This window comes from Siniperca chuatsi, linkage group LG16 (genome assembly GCF_020085105.1).
Source record: "Siniperca chuatsi isolate FFG_IHB_CAS linkage group LG16, ASM2008510v1, whole genome shotgun sequence".
Taxonomy (NCBI): domain Eukaryota; kingdom Metazoa; phylum Chordata; class Actinopteri; order Centrarchiformes; family Sinipercidae; genus Siniperca; species Siniperca chuatsi.
The window spans coordinates 9,788,384-9,809,185 of NC_058057.1; the positions used below are offsets into that span (position 1 = coordinate 9,788,384).

General features: G+C 41.0%; 1 protein-coding gene across 1 annotated transcript; it reads right to left on the minus strand.

Moving 5' to 3' along the window:
• Positions 1–576: 576 nt before the first annotated feature.
• Positions 577–20,123, minus strand: mfsd2b (major facilitator superfamily domain containing 2B). Its single transcript, XM_044169752.1, has 15 exons — positions 19,947–20,123; positions 18,986–19,347; positions 14,531–14,656; positions 14,267–14,391; positions 10,432–10,555; positions 8,704–8,782; positions 8,365–8,546; positions 6,922–7,012; positions 5,589–5,710; positions 4,980–5,063; positions 4,519–4,602; positions 4,207–4,316; positions 2,680–2,823; positions 2,265–2,441; positions 577–901 (listed from the first exon to the last, which is right to left on the minus strand). Exons 2-15 carry the CDS (start codon positions 19,328–19,330, stop codon positions 853–855), a joined length of 1,842 nt encoding a protein of 613 aa, XP_044025687.1. The 5' UTR covers positions 19,331–19,347; positions 19,947–20,123; the 3' UTR covers positions 577–852.
• Between the last annotated feature and the right edge of the window lie 679 nt (positions 20,124–20,802).

Here is a 20,802-nt window from a genome sequence, read left to right on the forward strand (position 1 = left end):
ACTGATAGAGGCTTATGTATGATGTAAATGTTTTGTTTTGATCTGTATTTGTTATTACTGGAGAACAGAAGTGCCCACACTTATGGAAATGAGGTGTATGAAAATCCTATTTTACCCATAACATTTCTGGATTAGCACTTTTATGCTGAAAAGTCCCGCTAAAATGTTCAAAGTGTAATTTAACCTTGTTATATAACCCTCTGGGGGTGTATATATATATATATATATATAAGCATATCTAAAATGTTGATGAGAACACAGTTGAAGCACTTTTTCTTGTGCGGTTTGAATGTTACCAAGCTCAGTAACACAACTGACCACTAGAGGGGGCAAGACTCAACAGAAACCTCCCTGTCATTGCTATACAGCATCGTTCAGAGCTCTATTGAAGACCAAATAAGTGTAACATGCATCTTGTTTTTTTTTAAAAAAAAAAAAACATCTTTTGGTAGCTTTTTGAATAACTAGCATTTGCATAACTACTGTGCACTCCTTTGTGTGTTACTTATTTTACTTAAGCAAAGAAACAACACACATTTATTCGGTCTACCAACCAACCTCTATAACATTTATTAATTTCATATCATCAGCCCTCAGTAATCATATATCATAAATAAATAACAGTGGTGTAGAGCTAAACACAGCAAATAATGATATACATTCATTTATATAAATTAGGTAATATATATTTTTATATCCAAGAAGACTGTACAATACATGTGAAAATGAAACAAAAATGTTTACATTAAAACAATTTAACTATTTATCAGTGTAATATACACTAATGAACAATTTTCCAGCTGCGTCACTGGAAAACGTGGCTTTGTGAATTCACTCCATTCAAGGTCCAGGTCAAACGCTACTCAAATCTTCCATTGTTCTGGAGCTGATGCTTTGTTTCCTGTGGGAGACACCAGTATCAATAATGTGTTACATTAATAGGTGGAAAGTACTGTACTTTTATGAGTACAATTATGAGGTATTTGTACTTGAATATTTCCATTTTTTGCTACTTCATACTTCTACTCCACTACATTTCAGAGGCAAATATTGTACTACTAAATTTATCTGACAGCTACAGTTGTTAGTTAATTTTCAGATTAAGATTCTACATGCAAAACATAATCACTTTATAAAATATGTTGCATTGTTATAGATTTATGGAGCCCCTTGAGTCCCGAAAAGTGAGCAGCAAGAATTTCATTGTATGACGTTCCGAGGTGAAAATACAAACTCGATTAGCTGATTTCTCTCCACTATATGGTGGCTGTGTGCATCTGAAGTCGTTCAAGACGCATATGAATTTATAGGAAATTATCTTGTGCACACAAGATAAAAAATATCACCTTACAGGACTTTAGGGGCTCCGTATAGATTAAACTACCCAAGAGTATATGAAGCACTTAAAATTAGTTCAAACTCGACCAAATACGATATTTAAGCACTTCTTTATGTTTCAATAATAATGATCCGATAATATATAATAATATAACACTGACAAGGGACATTCAGCATAATTTTTTACTTTTTATTATAAAAAATTTCTGTACTTAAGTATAATTTTGAATACAGGATTTTTACTTGTAATGGAAAATCTTTAAATCGTGGTATTGCTACTTTTACTTAAGTAAATGATCTGAACACTTCTTCCAGCACTGATTAATAGTATATAACATTTTTATAGCATCACTGGCACAATGGCACAGCTGAACATGCTGGCTTTGAACCGTTTTATTCCACGGTTCAGATATTTAATAATAATTACAGATGCACTTCCATACAGTTGGGAGTCACATTCCAAAACATAATGGTCAAAATCAAACAGCGGCAGAGATATCCTGACTTTTATTCTCCGGAAACGCTGGATCCTAAAATTCCCATAATGCAGCTCACTGGCAACTTTCATTAGACCCTTACTGCCTCCTAAGTGCCAACTTTTTTCAAACACACAGTTTGTAACGCAGGCTTTCTGTTACAAATGTTAAGTCTCAAACCCAAGCCAAACTTTCTAAAGGACAAATAACACTGATGATGTCATCAGGGTTAAAGAAAAGAACCCTGATGGTGTCATCAGGGTTATTTTGTCAAACTTTAGAAAGCTCCCTCCAGATCTAGAGAAGACATTATACAACTGTTTTTACAGGCTGAGTAGTACTCCTCGTGACGAGTAAACTAAACTTAATGTCTAAAATTGGTGGAGCGCCCCTTTAAAGACTAATGGTTCATGTTTCTTTCTCAGGTGTACATTTATGATTTCTACTAACCGTAGCTCGTCCAGGCAGACTTTATTCCTGAGCCGTATGTCTTCGCTGATAGGATAGAGCAGTAGGATCATTAACCCTATAACAATGAAGGCCACTGGGGCGGCACCAATCAGCAGCTTCAGGGTGTACACCACAGGAGCAGGCTGCTTGCAGGCACCGGTGTCATACCCTGCAAATCTACACACACACACAAATGCAGAGATCCCATTTAAACACAGGTTACAGGAAATCAACATCCAGCCTGACGCTGCAACACTGCAAGTGAGCAATCTCGACACCTTTCACATGATGAATCATACATCAGGTCTGGGGTTAATGCATTTTTGCAAGGTATCGTAACACGCTAAGTACAGATACAGAGCGTCATAGACTGTGTAAAATTAATGGTGAATGTGTGATAGTAATGCAGACTTACTCCAGGCAGAGGGTGGACACTCCCAGGGAGATGCCAGCAGCAAACTTGGTGAAAAACACGTAGAACGAGTAAAAGATGGCTTCATGGCCTTTAGAGTAGGGGTTGGCCAGTCTGAAGTCATCCACCACATCTGGCAGCATAGACCTGAGATGCACACACATAGATGCGGAGTTGAATGCACACCAATCTGTGGTATTTGATTTTGTTGTTTTGCAGGATTTTGTGAGCATGTGTCCTTTGTCTTTAATACTCAACATCACTCTAAAGACATGGTAAAATTGTAAGCTGATGTGTGCCCAAGACCTCCCTCACGCTCTTACTTTAATCATCTTATACAACCACTCAAGATGGTAGCAGCTGGTGATGCGAGGTCTACTTATAGTGCTCTGATAAATCGGTGGGCTAAAATTACAGAGCTAATAACACGATTAGATGATGAGCAGCAGGGGTGGTACCACTGGCCTCGGCCCACAGACAGGATAAACAATCGGCCCCTTCCAAAATAAACATGCCCCCATGGGAGGCCCCTGTAATTTGGGGTTTGAGGGCCCTCCCTCAGTTGTTAGGAATTGGCATCGGCCATAGAAACGAACACAAAACAGACACGGAGAAGAAGACTGCTTTACCTCTGCCGTTGTCTTACCTCTATGATGGTATAGAATTATAGCAGACGCTGCCTCTAATTCATAAAAATTACATCACTTTCATGACCGTGACTTGACCCAAGTGAATGGACAGGACCCTCTAGGCACCAAGTCACCACTAACAGCATGTTGGTGCACTATTGTGGTTTGACTAATGACACTTTGCATCCAACCAAAGGGAACTAACATTAATTACATAAACAATGTCAGAGGCTTAGCGGATTTTTTAAGGATGTCAATTTATAAGGATATAAAGTGAGCTGTAGCATATTTCTTTTAATCCTCATTGGGGGGGCTCTCTGAACATAAACTGGCAGATGCCAGGGAGACGCCCTGGACAGTCCCAAATAGGGTTGAAACAGACAGACTCTCAGACTCACATTTTATATACCAGCGGGCAACACAGAGACTCCAGTCTACCTCATGTGCCTGTTTTTGAACTGCTAAAGGAAACTGGAGCACACGAGAAGAAGAAGAAACTCTTGACTCATGTGATCTCGTAATAGATGTTTCCACTTTTAAGGCTGTGTCGGTGGCCGGTGATTTAGCTCAAATATGTAAACCATTTTTTATAAATGACTTGGTGTTTTGAATTTAAATAAGTGTTGATCCTATATGTAATGGAAAAAAGTGACATTTTCCCTGAGGAATAAGGTGGGGGAGACCATTCCCAGAAAATTGTGGAACTGGATTACATTCACTGCAAACAACGAGGAAACTATCATATCTGGATCAATCTAAGGACAGTATGAATATAAAGACAATAGACTAGGAAATGTATACCCTACTTGGTGTTTTCTCCTTTTCTTTTGTACAATATATTTAAATTGTTACAAATAAAAAGTGACAAAAAGTGATGATCTGATGTGCCCTGAAGTCTTACCATGGCAGCAGGAGTGAGGCCGCCACACTGAGTCCAGAGGAGACAGCCACAACGTAGGCCACCACAACATTGGGGATGAAGACCAGCATCATGGTGAAGGGCATGATCCACTAGATAGAGGAAAAGAGTCATAAAAAGTAAAAAAAAACCTCTCTAACAACTTCTTTTTTTTTAACTATATTTTTCACGTGTGTTTCTGTGATTAAGACAAGGACATTCCCAACTTTGTCCACAAGATGACACAAACATCAAAGTGTAATAGTCGGAGTTAAAAGCTGCTCTGGCAAACCAAAATAAAAACAGTATACTCACTGAGATACCACAAAAAGCTGCCGTCTTCTTCCCAAACCTCTGCAGAAACCATTGCCACAACGGGATGCTTATCACTGCAGAAACCTGGGGGAAACATGCAAGCAGATGCGTGACTCATATGTGAAGAATATTGTTTTGAAAGTGATTCAGTCTAGTAAGTAAGTCTGAAATTAAAAAAAAAACGTAGTTATGGGGAAGATAATGAAGTTTGTATTTATGATGACAATGATGGGCATTTTGTAAGTGTGTGCAAATGGGAAATGAGTCAAGTTTCCTTTATTAAAATGAAATATTCATTACATAAATAGATCTGATTCATCTAAAACAGCCACTGTGGTTCAAATAAAGGCCTATTGGGGTCACATGGGGGGGAAAAGTTGTTTTACCTCTATACCTTTGTATTTTGTGTGTTATATCTTTGGGTACTTGTGAGGTGAGTCAGTGATAAAAGCAGTACTCACCAGGATGGTCATCACAATATTCTGGAAGTGATCCCTCAGGTCGGCGGCGTAAGTGCAGAAGAGGACAAAGTTGCTCTGTACCAGCTGCAGAAATCAGAGATCAAACATTCAGATAGTCAGTCTCGTCTTGTCTACTCAGCACTGTCGCTCGGCACTCAGCTTGCTGCACTGCCAAATGAAGTGACTGGAGAAGCTGCTGACAGTGTTTTGCAGTGATTTATTCCCACTCCCGGCTCACATGGATGACAACTGACACCTCCTCTGAGATGAGAGGGCGAAAATATACAGAAATAGAGCCGATGCAAAAGTTGGAAAGTCTGCAGTAATTTATGCAGCTTAAACCCGGTGTTGTCAAAACTGAAGCATTGGCCTACAAATGACAAACAGACAAACAGCGAGAATATGCTGCCCTGGTATCATTCTCAAGAGTCCTGAGACTTCCAAACATGCTTTAAATCATGAGCTTTCAGTGAGTGCTCTTCTACATTGATCAAATCAACATTGAACGCAGGCAATTCTTCCGCATTGTCAGGATCCAGGACTGGCTCCATTTACTGAAACGTCGAGTGTCATGTCTGAGAAGTGCTTTATAAATAAATTTGCATTTACCTGAATGGCGACAGTGATGAAAAGGAATGCAGCGGTTAGAGTGAGGTATGGCCCGTGTCTCATCACCAGGAAGAAGCCCTTATGAAACGGCATCTGCTTCTCTGTCTTTGGGGCATACGGATCTGAAACAGTTACATGTGGAGTAAGAATATGAGTATGCAGCATATCGAATAACATGCAGTAAGAGAAAGGCGATGGATTTGCTCACTGGCAATCCTGGAACTGCCCCTGCATTGCAGTGGATGCTGAGTTGTCATTTATAGCGTAATAACCCTCCAACCAAGAAAGACATGGACTGCAATTGGCAATGAAATAAACTGTATGGAAATATCTTAAGACTTAGACTTATCTTAAGACTACAATATGATCAAAATGTAAAATACTGGGGAAAAAATTGACTATTTATATGTGTAAGTATTTACACTTTAGCTTGAAAGTATCAATAAAAATGAACCTGCAGAAAAATAAATAAATAAATGCACATCTAGGCCTTACAGAAGTCTTACCCAGCTAAGACAGAAACCCCTTTAGGTTGTACTAAATTCAGTTGCAGTAAATTCAAGATTACTTCTGCAACAAAGGTCCCCAGTCAAAATAGAACTGCAAACGATGCACTTACGTAGTATGTATCTTAGACCACTAGACCAAAAGGATGCTTCCAGGCTACTAATTTCGTCCCCAACTATACTGGTTTAAATCCAAAATGTGTTTCCAAATGTGGAATAGCTCATTAGGGCTGCGACTAACGCTTATTTCCATCATTGACTAATGTGTGGATTGTTTTTATTTAGCCTATAAAATGCTGAAAAACCAAAAGACATTCAATTTACAATGCTATAGAAAAGGGGGTAATGCAACAAATTGTCACATTCGAGAAGTTGAGACTAGCTAATGTTTGGCATTTTGCCTGATAAATGATTTAAAGGGATACTCAAGCATTTTAGTATTGCACTTCAGTAAAGTTGGGAGACTCTTAAGAGACAGATTTTTTTTTTTTTAAAGAATGGTCAAAATGGACACCCCCTGTTTGTAATTCTGGCTTTCTGTTAAAAATTTTAAAAGTCTCAAACCCAATCTGAAATTACCCCGATGACATCGTCAGGGTTATTTTTTTTCAAACTTGAAAAGCTGGAACCACAGAAGACATTATACAACTGTTTTGACAGGATGAGTGGTACTCTTTGTGATGAGTAAACTGAACTTTAAGCATGAAATTGGTGGAGTGCCGCTTTAAACAGTTAATTAAATATTAAAATTCTTGACGATTAATTTTTTGTCAATCAACTAATTGTTTCAGAACTGTAGCTCTCAGGCCCGAAAAGAAAAGTCTCACCATCTCTCTCTTTGACTCCCAGGAACATCACCATGGTGCAGATGAGAAACACTCCTCCTACAACACCAGCAGCTATCATGTACACCTCCTTCTGCAGAGAGAAAGAACAAACATGTAGTCTACATCAATCCATCTCTTCAGCCAGCACAATCTAGTCTATTTTGAGCCTTTCCTCAATCTTTAATTCATAAAAACGCCTAAAAAATGTAAGTGCTTCATTTCAACATGCTATACGTCCATTTTGGAACAGTAGTTATCCGTTTTTACTCAACTGGCGGACACATTTATTTTGTTCTTTTCAGTTCTTCCCATTATAACACTGATCAGTGCATGATTTATATGTTATATATTTGTCTGGTGTTGTTTTCCACATCAGTTTGAACTGCAAATCCTGCCATGCACATTTCACTGTACAAATACAAGCATAAACAGGAAGAAACCTCAAGTAGATCTGTATCCTAAAATACAGCCATAACCGTTTAATGCCATACCCCGGCAGGAACTGCTCTGCCTTAAACAACCTCTGTTTGTTTGTTATTTTCCCATGTGGCTCAGCCCAGCGGTCCATTATTATTTATGCACATCAAACACTCCCTGTTTCCGAGGGCAGACCTAGTTTGCCCAGACGGTGTGCCACCCTCACAAGCGACCGCGGAGGAATTTAGCGGGTGGCTGCAGAGGGTTTGGCGTGGTGAGTGGGTTGCCCCGATAGGGTTCACCAAAAATCCATTGGAAAAGAACCATTTGAAGCCCAAATAGCTGTGGTGCAACCAAAATCCAACTCAAGACTGTTTGGACTCTGGCTTGTTTCATCTTCACAAAAAGTCCAATGATGGATTTACAGCAGCAGTTGTGTTTATTCACAGCTCTGCAAACTGTAATGTGGATGTAAGCGTGTCCTATCATGTTCCTCTCCCTCAAACTTCAAGCTAAGCTGCAGCCACCTTGAAGTAAGAGACTAATATTTCCAACATATTGAGTATAGGGTGCCTTCAAATGTTCTGGGTGAGATATAAATAGGCCTAATGACTTACAGACTGTGGAGACCCCTCAATGTGGGGGCCACAGTTTAGAGCCTGATGTGAGGGAGGAACCCCCTCTGTGGTCATGAGAGGGGAGCTGGCTCAGGATGTCGGATTCGGATATCAAACGGTGTCGTCTCCTTTCAATCCCATGGGTTACATGGGTTAAAACGTGAGGCCATTTTGGATGTCAGAACCTGTAGACAGTCTGTAAATATGGACTCAATTTCGAACAATCCTCCTTTTCATTCAGCGCTGCTTTTTTCGACCTCGGATATTTAGCAAAAGTAAGCCGCCTTGAGCACACACCACAGCTCTAAGTTAAGTGAGAACGCTGATGACAGTCCAAGTTATTTTCAAACCAACTCTGTGGCCTACTTTGAGCACACCTGGGCTCCTGGCTTGACACGGTGACACTTACAGAGCGTGACAGGTAGTCCTGGGAGGGCACCAGGCTCTTGACGATCTCTGCCCCGCTGCTGTTGCCAAGGTAACCGGCGGACATGTTGTGAGGCGGGCAGTGCTTCAGACTGTGAGCGCTGGCCACAATCTGGCCCTGGATGGCAGCGCCCACAAGTGTCCCCAGCACCTCCATTGTCATTCCTGGCACCATACAAGTAAAGATCCAGCTATCAGTTCCAATACTTCAAAGTAATGCACACATTCTTAATCTGAACTATTGCAAAAAACTGAAAAGGCAAAGATTAATTCAGCTTTGCAGGCTTTACTAACTGCTTTTTGCATATTAAAAAAACCTTACGGTAGGCAGTGGCTGAATCTCTTTCCTTCTGGTCTGTGCTCAGGAACATGGTGAGAGCAGAATAAGGCACGTGGAAGCACTGCAATGGAGCAGAAAGACACAGTCATGGCTTGGGTAAAAAAAAAAAAATACAAGTCTGGAACAGCAGCAGTCAAACAATCACAGTTTCATAAGGTTGGAGAAAGATAATGATTTGGACTTTTGATAAAAAATATCTTACTATTCAATGGATTGCCATGAAATTCATAGTTCCCACATGATGAATCCTAATGACTTTGGTGATCCCCTGACTTTTCCTCTAGCGTCTATCATCAGCCCAACATTTTAATTTGTCCAATACTGATTAATGACCAAATATCTGCAAAACTGATGACATTCCCATCAGCATCAGCTGTACTTTGTGTTTACTGCTAATTATCAAATGTTAGCATGCTTTCATACAAAACTAAGATGGTGAACATGGTAAACATCAGCATGTTAGCATTGTCATTGTGAGCATGTTAGCATGCTGGTTTTAGCATTTAACTCGAAGCACGGCTGTGCTCAAGTACCTCACAGAGCTGCTAGCATGGCTGTAGACTCTTAGTCTTGTTAGCATATCACATTTGACTCACAATAAAATGGGAACACCCTAGATATCTTTAGATAGCCTTTATCTACATGTGCCTGTGCAAAATATACACTGTATATATGTATATATATTTATATATCAAAAGCAATCTCTGCAGTTTCCATGTTGGCCAACCTCAGCCTCTGTTTTCTCCTTCCTCACCACCTCTTCCAGAGAATAGGCGAGCAAACCAAGTCCTGCTTCACTTTGTAATTTACACAAGGGCTCAGTCAGCACTGCGGCCAAACGAGCATGCATAGCCACGACGAAAATAAACACGGCAAGGATTTTTTTTCAGCCACTGGTTCTATACAGCATGTCATTTATGGGGCCTTTACTGGATGCAAACATTTATAGAATTGAACCTGCTTAAGTGTGCACTACAGATGGGAGTGAGAACTGATAAATCTGATAGAAACCCATTATCAGTTGATTACATCAACAGATGATGTATTGCATCCTAACCTCTGTTTACAGACTGTAACCCTCTGAATAATAACAGCTGGCCTTTCCCAGCTAACTTCACACAAACGCACGTCCAGAGACAATGAAGGAAGGCTAAAAGTGGTAACCAGCATTTACCCAGCAAGAGGTTCCTGGCAGGACTGACCGTATACTTATCAAGTAGTTAGAATGACATGCCATTACAACTCGCCGCAGTGCGGCCGCAGCGGTCTACACACTCTGTAGCACATGTTATATGGGTTACCCCAGAGCAGAGCAGAGCAGAGAGGGAGAGAGATGAATAGTCTGGACCATAATAACAAAAGGCAACCTAAATAACTACACTTCCCCTTTGAGGTGAGGTATCTAAGAGCTCTGGGCTCTAATCTGCTGCATGTCTCACAAATCAGAGTGTAAATCCTACCAGGAGCTGTCAGAGTCTGGCATGAGATGACTGTAATCATCTCCACTTTAAACTTTGTTATTTGCAATGTTTGCTACATTCTATTGATATGTTATGTAATGTGTCATCTGCTACATCAATAAGAGCTTTTATCTCCTGTATCCCACCTGACGTCTTTCTTGTACTGCATGTGAAGTCCTGCTGAGTTATCTGAGGCCATTTCATATTTCTTAAACATCAAATGCACTTCTGAAAAAGCATTCATACTTACAGTGATGAGGGTTTGGTAGAGGCAGTAGAAGCCTAGGTACCAGATGAACCTGCCGCTGATGAAAGGAGGAACAAACCAGAGGTAGAAGTAGGAGACCACCAGAAACGGAGTGCAACCCACCATCCTAAAGAACACAGATATATGTCAGGTGAGGCTCATGGGCTAAACACTGAAGTCAACTGTCAGTTGGAAGAACAAATATCATAATTTTCATAAAGTAACAAAAAGTTTTGCTCAGAATGTTCAGAAAAAGATTACAATTATCCTGTTTACATATCATAATTTGCTTCAAACAGTTGTGGTTCTAAGCTATCTCCAAGCGGCCATCATCATCATTTTAAGCTGTGAGAGCAGGGATGACAGCGGTTGTGTTATGTAAGTAGTGCAGTGCTAAAATCAGGCCATATTTCTGACAGATTACAGTGAGGCTAAGCTGACTGCTAAATGATTATGTTGTTGTAAGTATGATAGGAATCTGTCCTGGGAGGGACGGGCAAGCGGGGAAATACCACAGTATTTCAAACCGACATAGCATTTAAAGATCTACACACACACACACAACAAATACATGAATATGCAGTCCACACTCAAGCAAACGCAGCATGAAGCGATTCTGCTGTGTTGTGCTTTTCTCAGAACTTGGGAGTGATACGGTATGTGGGCCATGTATAATTCATGAGTAAACAACTGGTATGTGTCATTATGGTTAAAATGAACAGCTGTGTATTTCAAAATGAAGCGAAAAAGGGCGGATTATGGATGATCAACGGTATGAGTCGTCTGCAAACACCAATATATCCTCCACCTTCTTCTTCTATTTCTTTAAAGAGCAAAAGGAGGAGGTTTGTTTGTCACATGGTCTAGAGCCTGGAACAGCTGTAATGCCAGCACATCTACAGGTAGAAAAGGAGACTGATGGAATTTTGGTGACTGTGACAAAAGCCGCAGGGGGGCTCTGAACTCTGACCTGCTCTACACCAGGAATTATAAACAGAGAAAGTGGGAGAAAGAGGTAGAGAGAGGCAGGGAATGGTCATTTCTAGCATCGTCCAGCCCACCCAACTCACTCTCCTCCTGATTGTTTGCTTAAACAAAGGCGGCTGACAACGCTGGTGCTGCAGTATTGACCGCTTGGTCATGGGAGCAATGAAAGGGCCCCGGGGTCGGTGAATGGGACAGTTAGAATGTTCCTGCAAGATGACTGTGCTCAGGGAGGGGCAACACAGGCACATACGCAAACACACTCGCATATTTTCTCACACATCAGGCATGCATGAATACACATTCACACCTGTCCCAATAATTTATACAGTCTTAATCAAGCCAGATCAGGCTAAGAGGTCTGGTATGTGAGAGTATACTTTCTTGGTTGATTTTGGGTTTAGTAGACGTACTGTACTTAGGTGCAAATTTGACATTATGTATTTCCATTTTATGTTACTTTATACTTTGACCCTACTACATTTCAGAGGGAAATACTGTACTTTTTACTCCACTACATATTTCACAGCTGTTACTTTCCAAATTAAAATTTTACTTAAAAAACACATGATAATTTCATAAAATACAATTTAATGTTAAAGATTATTGGTTCCCAACCTTTTTGGCATGTGATCCCTTGCAAAAAAGCAGTTGGGGCCACTCGTCACAGGTTTCAGATGTCTATGAGTTGTTAGCAGTTCCACCAAAGAGTGATTTCTCCTCTAACCCTCTCAGATGGTTTCATTTAAATAACTGTTCAACGCCCAAAGAGTAAAATTATCCAATATTTTATTTTAAAAAAAGCAAAGATTTGAGAAAAATTCCTAAACACGAATACAAATTTCTATAGCAGAACTTTCTTAGCCCATTAATCATCTCACAAACCCCCCAGATTTATCTTGTGCTCCTTTGGAGGGGGGGCCCGACCCCTAGGTTGTCACCTAAACAACCTAACTGCATATAAAGTAGTTGCATCAGGACCAGCAACAACAGTTAAATGCTACTTATGCATTGATACATTTATTAACAATCTAATAATGTAACATACTGTATAATGATATATTAGTCACAGGAGCCAAGTACTTTTACGTTTGCTGATAAGTACTTCTTACACCACTGATATACCATCACTGTCACCTTGGAGACAATATTCTGTGAGGGGAAAAAAAGCTTTATCACGGTTCTACTTGCCACTGGGATTGTGCATTACTAAGAACACAAAATAATAAACAGGGCAGCACCCAAGGGGGCGTTTGGGGCAGAATGACCCCATTCTAAAGAACTCAGGGCAAAGATACACATCATTTTACGTCTGGCTGTGGATGTGACAGCCAGAGGGGGAAAACACACTTCCTGCTGAATGGGCAGAGGGGACTTTCCAAACAGCGTAAAAACTGAGCGAGTGTCTTGCAATCTCATCACAAATACTGATGAACACACATTTAAAATAGCCACATATACCACACAAAGTATTCACATGGACACACACACACGAGCGAGAACACACACACACACACCTATAACTTCCCGGGGGTAATCAAAGCTGATTTAACAGCCATCAGCATCTGTCTGCTATTGAGCACGGCTGGCTGGCCACAGTAGACTTGGTCCCCCTCCAGCACTGTCAGCTTGTGTGTAATCTATGGTTTCTAATGCAGTCGGCATTAGATACTGAATGTGTAATCACAGTTAAGTGTCACGCTAGTGTGTTCAAAAGACATATACTGCATACACACGTATACGTACACACGCATAACATCATCTTTGAACATGGTGGTAATAGCTTCATATAATCTACAAGTATAGAGCCACAAAGTAAAATTGTACCTAAAAACCGCAGGAAACAAAGGAAAAGAAAGGTGGATGATGCCCAAATGTCAAATGAGGACTCACATAAATGTAATAAAATGTCACCGAGCAGCACGGTGGTGGATGATTTATTTAAGAATTCCGATGAACTTCCTTGTCTATTGTTGTCTGGCATCAGAAGGCAAAAAACAGCCCACACCCTTGACGTTTACAGTATGTAGAGCTCATCAGAGGGAGCGTCGGGAACAGCGTAATGAAATCATAATGGCTATTTATTCTGCCCAATCCTCAGGTGAGAGGCTCGGGCCTGAGAATAATTTCAAAACCAACCCGAAACTGGAGCACATGCCTTGTTTTTGTCTAGATTTTGCACAAACATTAGCATGATGTAGCGGCCACAATTATGTCTGAGAGAGTGGGAGAAAACCAAAACAAGTGTCAACAAATTACAGCCAGCAAGCTTAGCTGTATGTCAACAGCAGCACTTTACTGTGTGTTAACCAACGAAAGGAGCATCATTTTGCCAAGTGTATTAGCTTAGATAAATAAATAATAAAATGTGTATTCCATTTTCACTTGGTCCTTAGATAACTTTGGAGTAGAGCTGAGCAATATGCCAATATCAGAATATGAGACTAGATATTGTCCGGTATTCTGATTATTGTAATTTCTTAAATGTCACCCTTTTCTGGTCTTAAAGGCTTCGTTACAATTAAACCATAACATTTTTTTAATTAATTTCACTCTTTAGCTGAATGGCCATGTCTCATCATTTTCTTTTTTGTCAATATCTTAAAAAGCAACAATAGTCCTCCCCTAAAGTGCTGTCTTATCAGCAATATTTGTGTGCAGTCAGATATTATTGATATGTCAGTCCTGCCAAGTCCTGCTTTTGAGCCAATGAAAAAAATCTAAATGTAGACATGTGGGAATAACAAGTAAAGGAGGAAGACAAAAATGATGGAGAAATACAGGAGTGGGTAAGAGACATAACAATGATGGAGAAATACAGGGGTTTCCTTCATAGTGTGAGCAGGGAGCTCACCAGGGCATGAGTCTGCCTATCTTGGTCCATCTGCTCTTTGTAATGAAGAAACCGACAACAGGGTCAGTCACTGCACCCCAGGTTTTACCCGTGAACAGCACCACGGAGGCCTGGAAGGCGTTGATCTGCAGAGCAGAACAGGGACAGACTAAAGTTAAAAACACATGCAGGCACAAAACTCACGTACCCATTCATTCATATATATATATATATATATGAGAGACACACACACTTTCTCATTCTCTTTGTCCTAAAACACATTACCTGAGCGATATCAAGCAGGTAGATTTGCAGGAAGAAGGCTGTGGCGCTGGCAGCCACCTCCTTGGGCGCGCCGCCGATGGCGAAACACAGCTTACTGCATAATGTCAACTTCTGGCCCAACTCAGTCTGTGAAGACAGAGGTGACAAGGGAAAGTGGGAAAACATAATAAGATAATGGTGTCTTTGTAGCTCAGGCTGCTAATGAACAAATTAACTTTTCTCCACTGCAAGCATTTTGATGAAGACTCTCATTCCAGGTGGGAATGGGAAATTAAGGATGCCACCCACTGAAAAATGATTGCTGACACAAAACACGCAATATAACCGCTTACTGTTGAAGTTTAAACTTTCTATGAGGTAATTGTTATGCATCTATGGACACAAATTGTTTGCGAGTCACATATTCGTGGATGTAACCATACATTCAAGGTTAAGGCCAATAGACGTAAGGTTAAAGAATATATTTAGATCATAGAATGCATTTATTGCTTATATTTTCATGAGACTCATTCCTGGAACAGGACGTCAGAAGTATAAATAATCAATGTGTCATTTTGTTAGCCAACAAGCATGGATGATTCAGTCCTCGGTCAACATGATAAACTCTATGTTTCTGTTACTGACAACGAAAAACATACACGTAAACAGACCAATAGACTCAGTGTAACTGCATATAGTATTTTAAACTGAAAGCCCTAAAATCCAACCAACTAATTTAACTTTCTTTTTTCATTTTAGTTTCTTTCCATGAAAAATTGTAGCAATCGATTTTAGAAAGGGCTGAGCAAATTCATACTTTTAGACTGCTTCTCAGTCATGCCAATGTGAAGTAAGGTGTGTCGCTCTCAAATAAATCTTAACAATGTTATGACTCACAGGTAGTGAATGCTGTAGTCATTCATAGTCTGAATCCTTTCAAATTCTATTTCAGGTGCTCCTAAAATAACAATCCGTCTTCATCTTCATGTCGCAACAATTCAGTGATTCAGTGGGATGTAAAGAAAAGTACAGTTGTTGCTAAAGTGCTACCACGTCACACTGCATTTGCTATGATACTATGTGGAAGATGTGTAGACGGTGACACATCTGTTTTCTCATGAATTCCACTCCCTTGCAAACATACAAATTTAAATCATCAATCGTCCTGTATCTTCGTCTCCTTAAAAGGTTACTCTAGCAGACAAGATGCTCATGTGTAAAATACGTGTGTGTGCAAAACAGAGGATCAGAAGGAGACCCACTACCGGCTGAGGCACACAGAGGTAAATGGACTGTACTTGTATAGCGCATTTCTAGTCTTCCGACCACTCAAAGCAGAGGAGCCTGAGAAACCCACCAAGTCATCCACAGCTCTGTTTCCTCTCGCCGTGCTCTGCTGAAACCATCAGGCACGTGACTCTGTGTGTGTTTTTGTGTGAATGTGCATGTGTGTGCAGAAAAGATGGGCAAGCTTTCATCTTCTCACACAAATAAGACGAGACACCACAGTCTAGGGAGCCCGATATTTACGACTGTCTTCCGAGGCTGTGCACACATATCAACCTTTGCCTGTTCCTCCTTTCTGTATAACCTTTGGTGTCAGAAGCGCACACACACACACACACACACACACACACAGTGTCATTCTACATCCATTGGCCCAGGCTTAGCCCACAGCTACTCCCCTCAGAGCTTTATGAAAGAAGGAAATCACCAAAGTAACCACAGCCCCGACCGACACACTGTTATTATCCGGCTCACGTTTTCTCTTCCTCCGTTTTTTTGCCCCATCAAAACATGGAGGGGTTTGAGAACGACAATTACCAGGAGGGAGGTGTGTAATTATTCAATCGCAGGACAAGCGGGTCAGAGGTAAGTAAAGGCTGCGCGTCGGTCCCGACTTTTAACTCTCTCTTCTTCCACTCTCACTGCAATTACCCTTAATTGGAGAGAAAAATTAAAGTCTTTGGTGTCTGGAGAATGCTGTTTCTCTCTCTCTCTCTCTCTCTCTCTCTAAACTCTTAATCTTTCATCACTGAGTTCTTATCATCAAAGAGGATAAACAGGATATCCTTTCTACTGTTGTCTGGATGCACAACAAACAACACCACATAGACACAATTCAACACACATATTTATATGCAGAAACACTGGCTCAGAGTAAAGGGAGCATCTGCAAAGTTCAGACTGTCAACAAGCATAGGACAAGGACAGATAAGACCAATCTCCAAAGTTAATGAATCCTTAACCGTCAGAGGAAAAACTATTTAAAATGCCTGAACTGCAGCGCAAGTCATTTAAATCAGGATTGAGGGTAATTCTAGTGCAAAGAAATGAGGAAAGAAAACCTCTCGAGGCAGCTAAGCTATATTCTCCAAATAAAATGTGTATACTGTCTGCATGCTAAAGTTAAGCTGGTAAAATGGATCCGTAAAGCAGTTTAAATGTTTAATCAGTGAAGGATTTTCTGACAATTCTGGGTATCAGAGTCATATCACGGGTTCTAGTTATAGGAGTTGAAAGGAAACATTGATTATGTCAGTGATGGCAGCAAGCCATTAAAATGTAAACAGTAGCCTGATGACACTGGCTAAACTCGCAGGGAATCAATCCAAAATCTACAGATGGACTGGTGGACAGACTTTATAGCCAGTCATTTATTCACTCTCTTAAAAATGCTCCATATGCATGGATATCGTCAGAGTGACAAAACTCTGTACTTTTGTTATGGATTGGAAGGCTCTTCATGTGGAATTTGCTACATTTCATGCAGTTTCACTCACAAAGGGAGAAACCGCTATTTAAGACATGTTAAGTCATGGGTGTTTCCTTTGACATTAATGAAAACAATGCTAAGCACAATGAACGCTAGTGTCCACTTAGTCCCTGCTTTGTACCAGCTCCGGTCCAAAAGTGGCTCTAATAAGAGCCTACAGCTACAGCTGTAAGGTCTTTGTGGCAAATAAAAGGACTCTTCACTTTGAGAAGTTTCCATCTAAATTTAGCACAAATTTTAAACTAATTTCCAGAAAATCAGCTAAAGAAAATGCAAATGAATGTGCGTTTCCATCCACAACTGTTATGCGAATTTTAGGAATTGGGCACGCTGAGATAAACAAAAGCTATTTTTAATCTCTTTAGCAGAGCAGAAGCTTCAGTGGACATTTAAGTCACATGCTTCATGTACGTCGTGATTAAATCGCTAAGTCTGTTTCCATTGCACTTTGAATGTTGCATTTTGTTTTTATCGATACGCTTAATGTAACAACAAAGCAAATCTGACTGTAATATTTGTTAGGGTGACTAAACAGTTATAGACTGAAGTTAATATCTTCAAATTAAACTTGTTTTCTCAACTTCATTTGGTTTTACATTACAATTCCTCACTGATTAAACAAATTAGTCAAGTACAGTTCATTTAACGCACAGCAGGGGAACTTGTGTTTTACAGTGTTCACATCAGTAAAGTTCTGCTATCTTCACGGAAAAACAATGATTTGTTTGTAGAAAAATCTAAATCGCAGGTGTCAAATCCAACTCCAGAGTCAAAGTTAAACATAAAACACTGCGCATTAGCTGGAGGTTTGGCAGAGATGAGACAGTTGCCGAACTGGTTAGATCTCAGTGAAACAGAAAATGAGTGACTAACTGCCATGGTATTGCATTACGACAGTATTTGAAACACTGTCTGCATAATATGGTATCTAGCTTAATAAAGGGGCAAAACACCATGTAGATGCTTGGTTCTCTGTCTTTCATTTCCTTGGTTTTACAGCCTGTGGGCCATGTGCTCATGAAGAGCATCAATCTGAACACACGGCTTCTCGCACTTCTATTGGCACACAAATACAAACACACAAGAGGCTTGCTTACTTCACAGACTTATCCCCTTCTAGCACTCAGATGGCGATCAACCATGTAGCTCTCATAAAGCTGAATAACGTAAGATAAAAGAAAAAATGACTGGAAAGTCAGCCCGGACTTCTGGTGTTTGCAAAACTTGAGTAAGCCATCCCTTTCTACTGTCTATCCACTGTCTTGCTTCAGTCTTCATCACCAAAGTCCACTGATATCGCCGGCATCAGACAAAAGAAAGCAATCATCTAGCAGGTCATCCCATCAGTGGGAACAGCCTTTCTCAAATGAAAACAATCAACTTCCAGGCATTGAATCTGCTATCTGGGAAATAACAGTTCACAGGAAAACAATGCAGCTGATTAATCACAAACAGATAAGCGACTAAAGAGATCACACTTTCCATCTTTGGTCTTTCTCCATCCAATCATGTGAAGTCACTCGCAGCCAAACTAAGCCGCAAACACACCAGATGAGACTGAAATATCATTCAGGTTTAGTGCCTTAATACAGCAGGAGTCCAAACAAAGGTTACAACAGTGTGATTTAAAATACTGCCATCACGTGTGACAACAACTTGTAGAACAATACAAAAGAAGCACCAAAAACAGGCAATCTTACCTGCTGAGGAGTTTTAGGGAACAGCGGTTCAGTGGGCTTGATGAGCTTCCCTGCAGAGCCCTGCGCTCCCTTCTCTCCCTTGGTCATGGCTGAGAGACTGTGTGTGAGGCGACAGCCAAACTTCTGCGACTGTGTGTGTGAGGGAGTGTTGAAGTGAGTGTGACTGTGACTCCTGGTGTGAGTGAGAGCGCGAGGAGCCTGCCACTGGGTGGTGTGTGTCAGAGGGTGAAACTGGATGTGGCTCTGACTCCGGGTGTGTGTGTGGTGCACGTGAGGGACGGCGGCTCCAGAGGCTGGGAGCTCCTCCTGCTCCTCTGTGACAACTCTGCCGCTTTCCGCCGCCATTCACATGCTGTTGTGCTCTGGAATGAGGCCAGGAAGGGAAGGGCAAAGTCAGACAGGCAGTGCCACACACACACACACACACACACACACACAGACACATGCAAAAAAAAATGTACAGGCTACACACACACACACTCAGTGACAAGCATGTACTGTAACATACAGGCACAAGAATGCAGACACATCAACACACACATGTGTGAGCTGAGACAAAGACTTGCTGTTTGGATGCATGCACAAAAACACACATAAATGGGACAATGCACAAGAGCAGAGATGAATACAGATGCAACAAGAAATCACGCACACAATCACACACACACACACACACACTCTAGCCTACCTTAAGCAACATTTTCAAATAGCCTACTAAAAGTAAAATGTCCTTCAGGTTACCATCATCTGCTGTATTTGACAGCTTGCACAGCTGGCTGTGATTGAGAAAGAGCAAACTGGGGCGCAAAATGCGACGATGTCCGGTGCAGGAGTGCGTGTGCCCTCATCTTACTATTACTGTAAGTGCATCCATAACCAAGCACTCTGCACACCTGACAAGAACCTTGAAGCATATTTTGTTTTTTTTTAAAAAAAGGACACACCACAACTATCCCCTTACCCCGTGTTGATGGAAAAGCAGCCGGTGCTGTGAGCGGTGCAGTCGGTTAGTTAGTTAGTTTGGTCAGAGCGGTGATCTGGCAGTCAGTCAGGCGGGCAGGATGAGAAGGAGACTGCGGAGGATGGAGATGGTCTGCGCGTCTCCACTCTCAGTTGTTTTCGGTCTGCAGTGACGGAGCTGCGCCGTGCAGCGGCAGTGACGGTGTATGACACAAACTGCGTGCGTGTATGCTATGCGCGTGCGCGTGTGTGAGGAGCTTGGCTGGATGGTTTGGCATCCAGCAGTGTGCGTTATGGATGGGAACGCACAGCAATGAGACCGTGCAACAGAAAACACTGCTGTTTCTACAATATTTCATACAGGCTCATATAGTGTTAGGCAGTGCTATTTTTAATGTCATGTCATAAACAATCCTAAAACATTCCAAGAAAATGCTACACTTGATATAAGATAAGATTCACATCAGGCCTACCCGTTCTTTTCTTGGCTCGTGTTATTGTTTTGATGACACATTCAGTTTGAAAATCCTCCAGGCTTGAGGACAAATTTGATTACAAAAAAAGTGGCCTGTCTCATATAAATCTGTTATTAGTGTGTTCCTATTGCCCACCGCACCTATAACATTCCGGTCGTGATTGTCCCTTCTCATGAAGTGATGTCACGGCACAAGTGGAATGTCTAAAATGTTGTTTGGTTTCATTTCACTCAAGGAGAATAACCTGTGTGCCTTTTGCATGACAGGGAGCCGTGTGTGTGTGTGTGTGTGTGTGTATGTGTGTGTGTGTGCGTGTGAAAAGAACTCAACGAGGACTTGCTCAAGCAACATATTTCCCAGACTGCATCAACATCATCTTCA

Coding starts and splice junctions, on each gene's coding strand:
- mfsd2b (XM_044169752.1), bottom strand. CDS start 19,330: ATGGCGGCGGAAAGCGGCAGAGTTGTCACAGAGGAGCAGGAGGAGCTC. Junction 14,392..14,530: donor ACCTGCTTGATATCGCTCAG/GTAATGTGTTTT, acceptor TCTGCTCTGCAG/ATCAACGCCTTCCAGGCCTC. Junction 902..2,264: donor GTCTGCCTGGACGAGCTACG/GTTAGTAGAAAT, acceptor TGTCTCCCACAG/GAAACAAAGCATCAGCTCCA.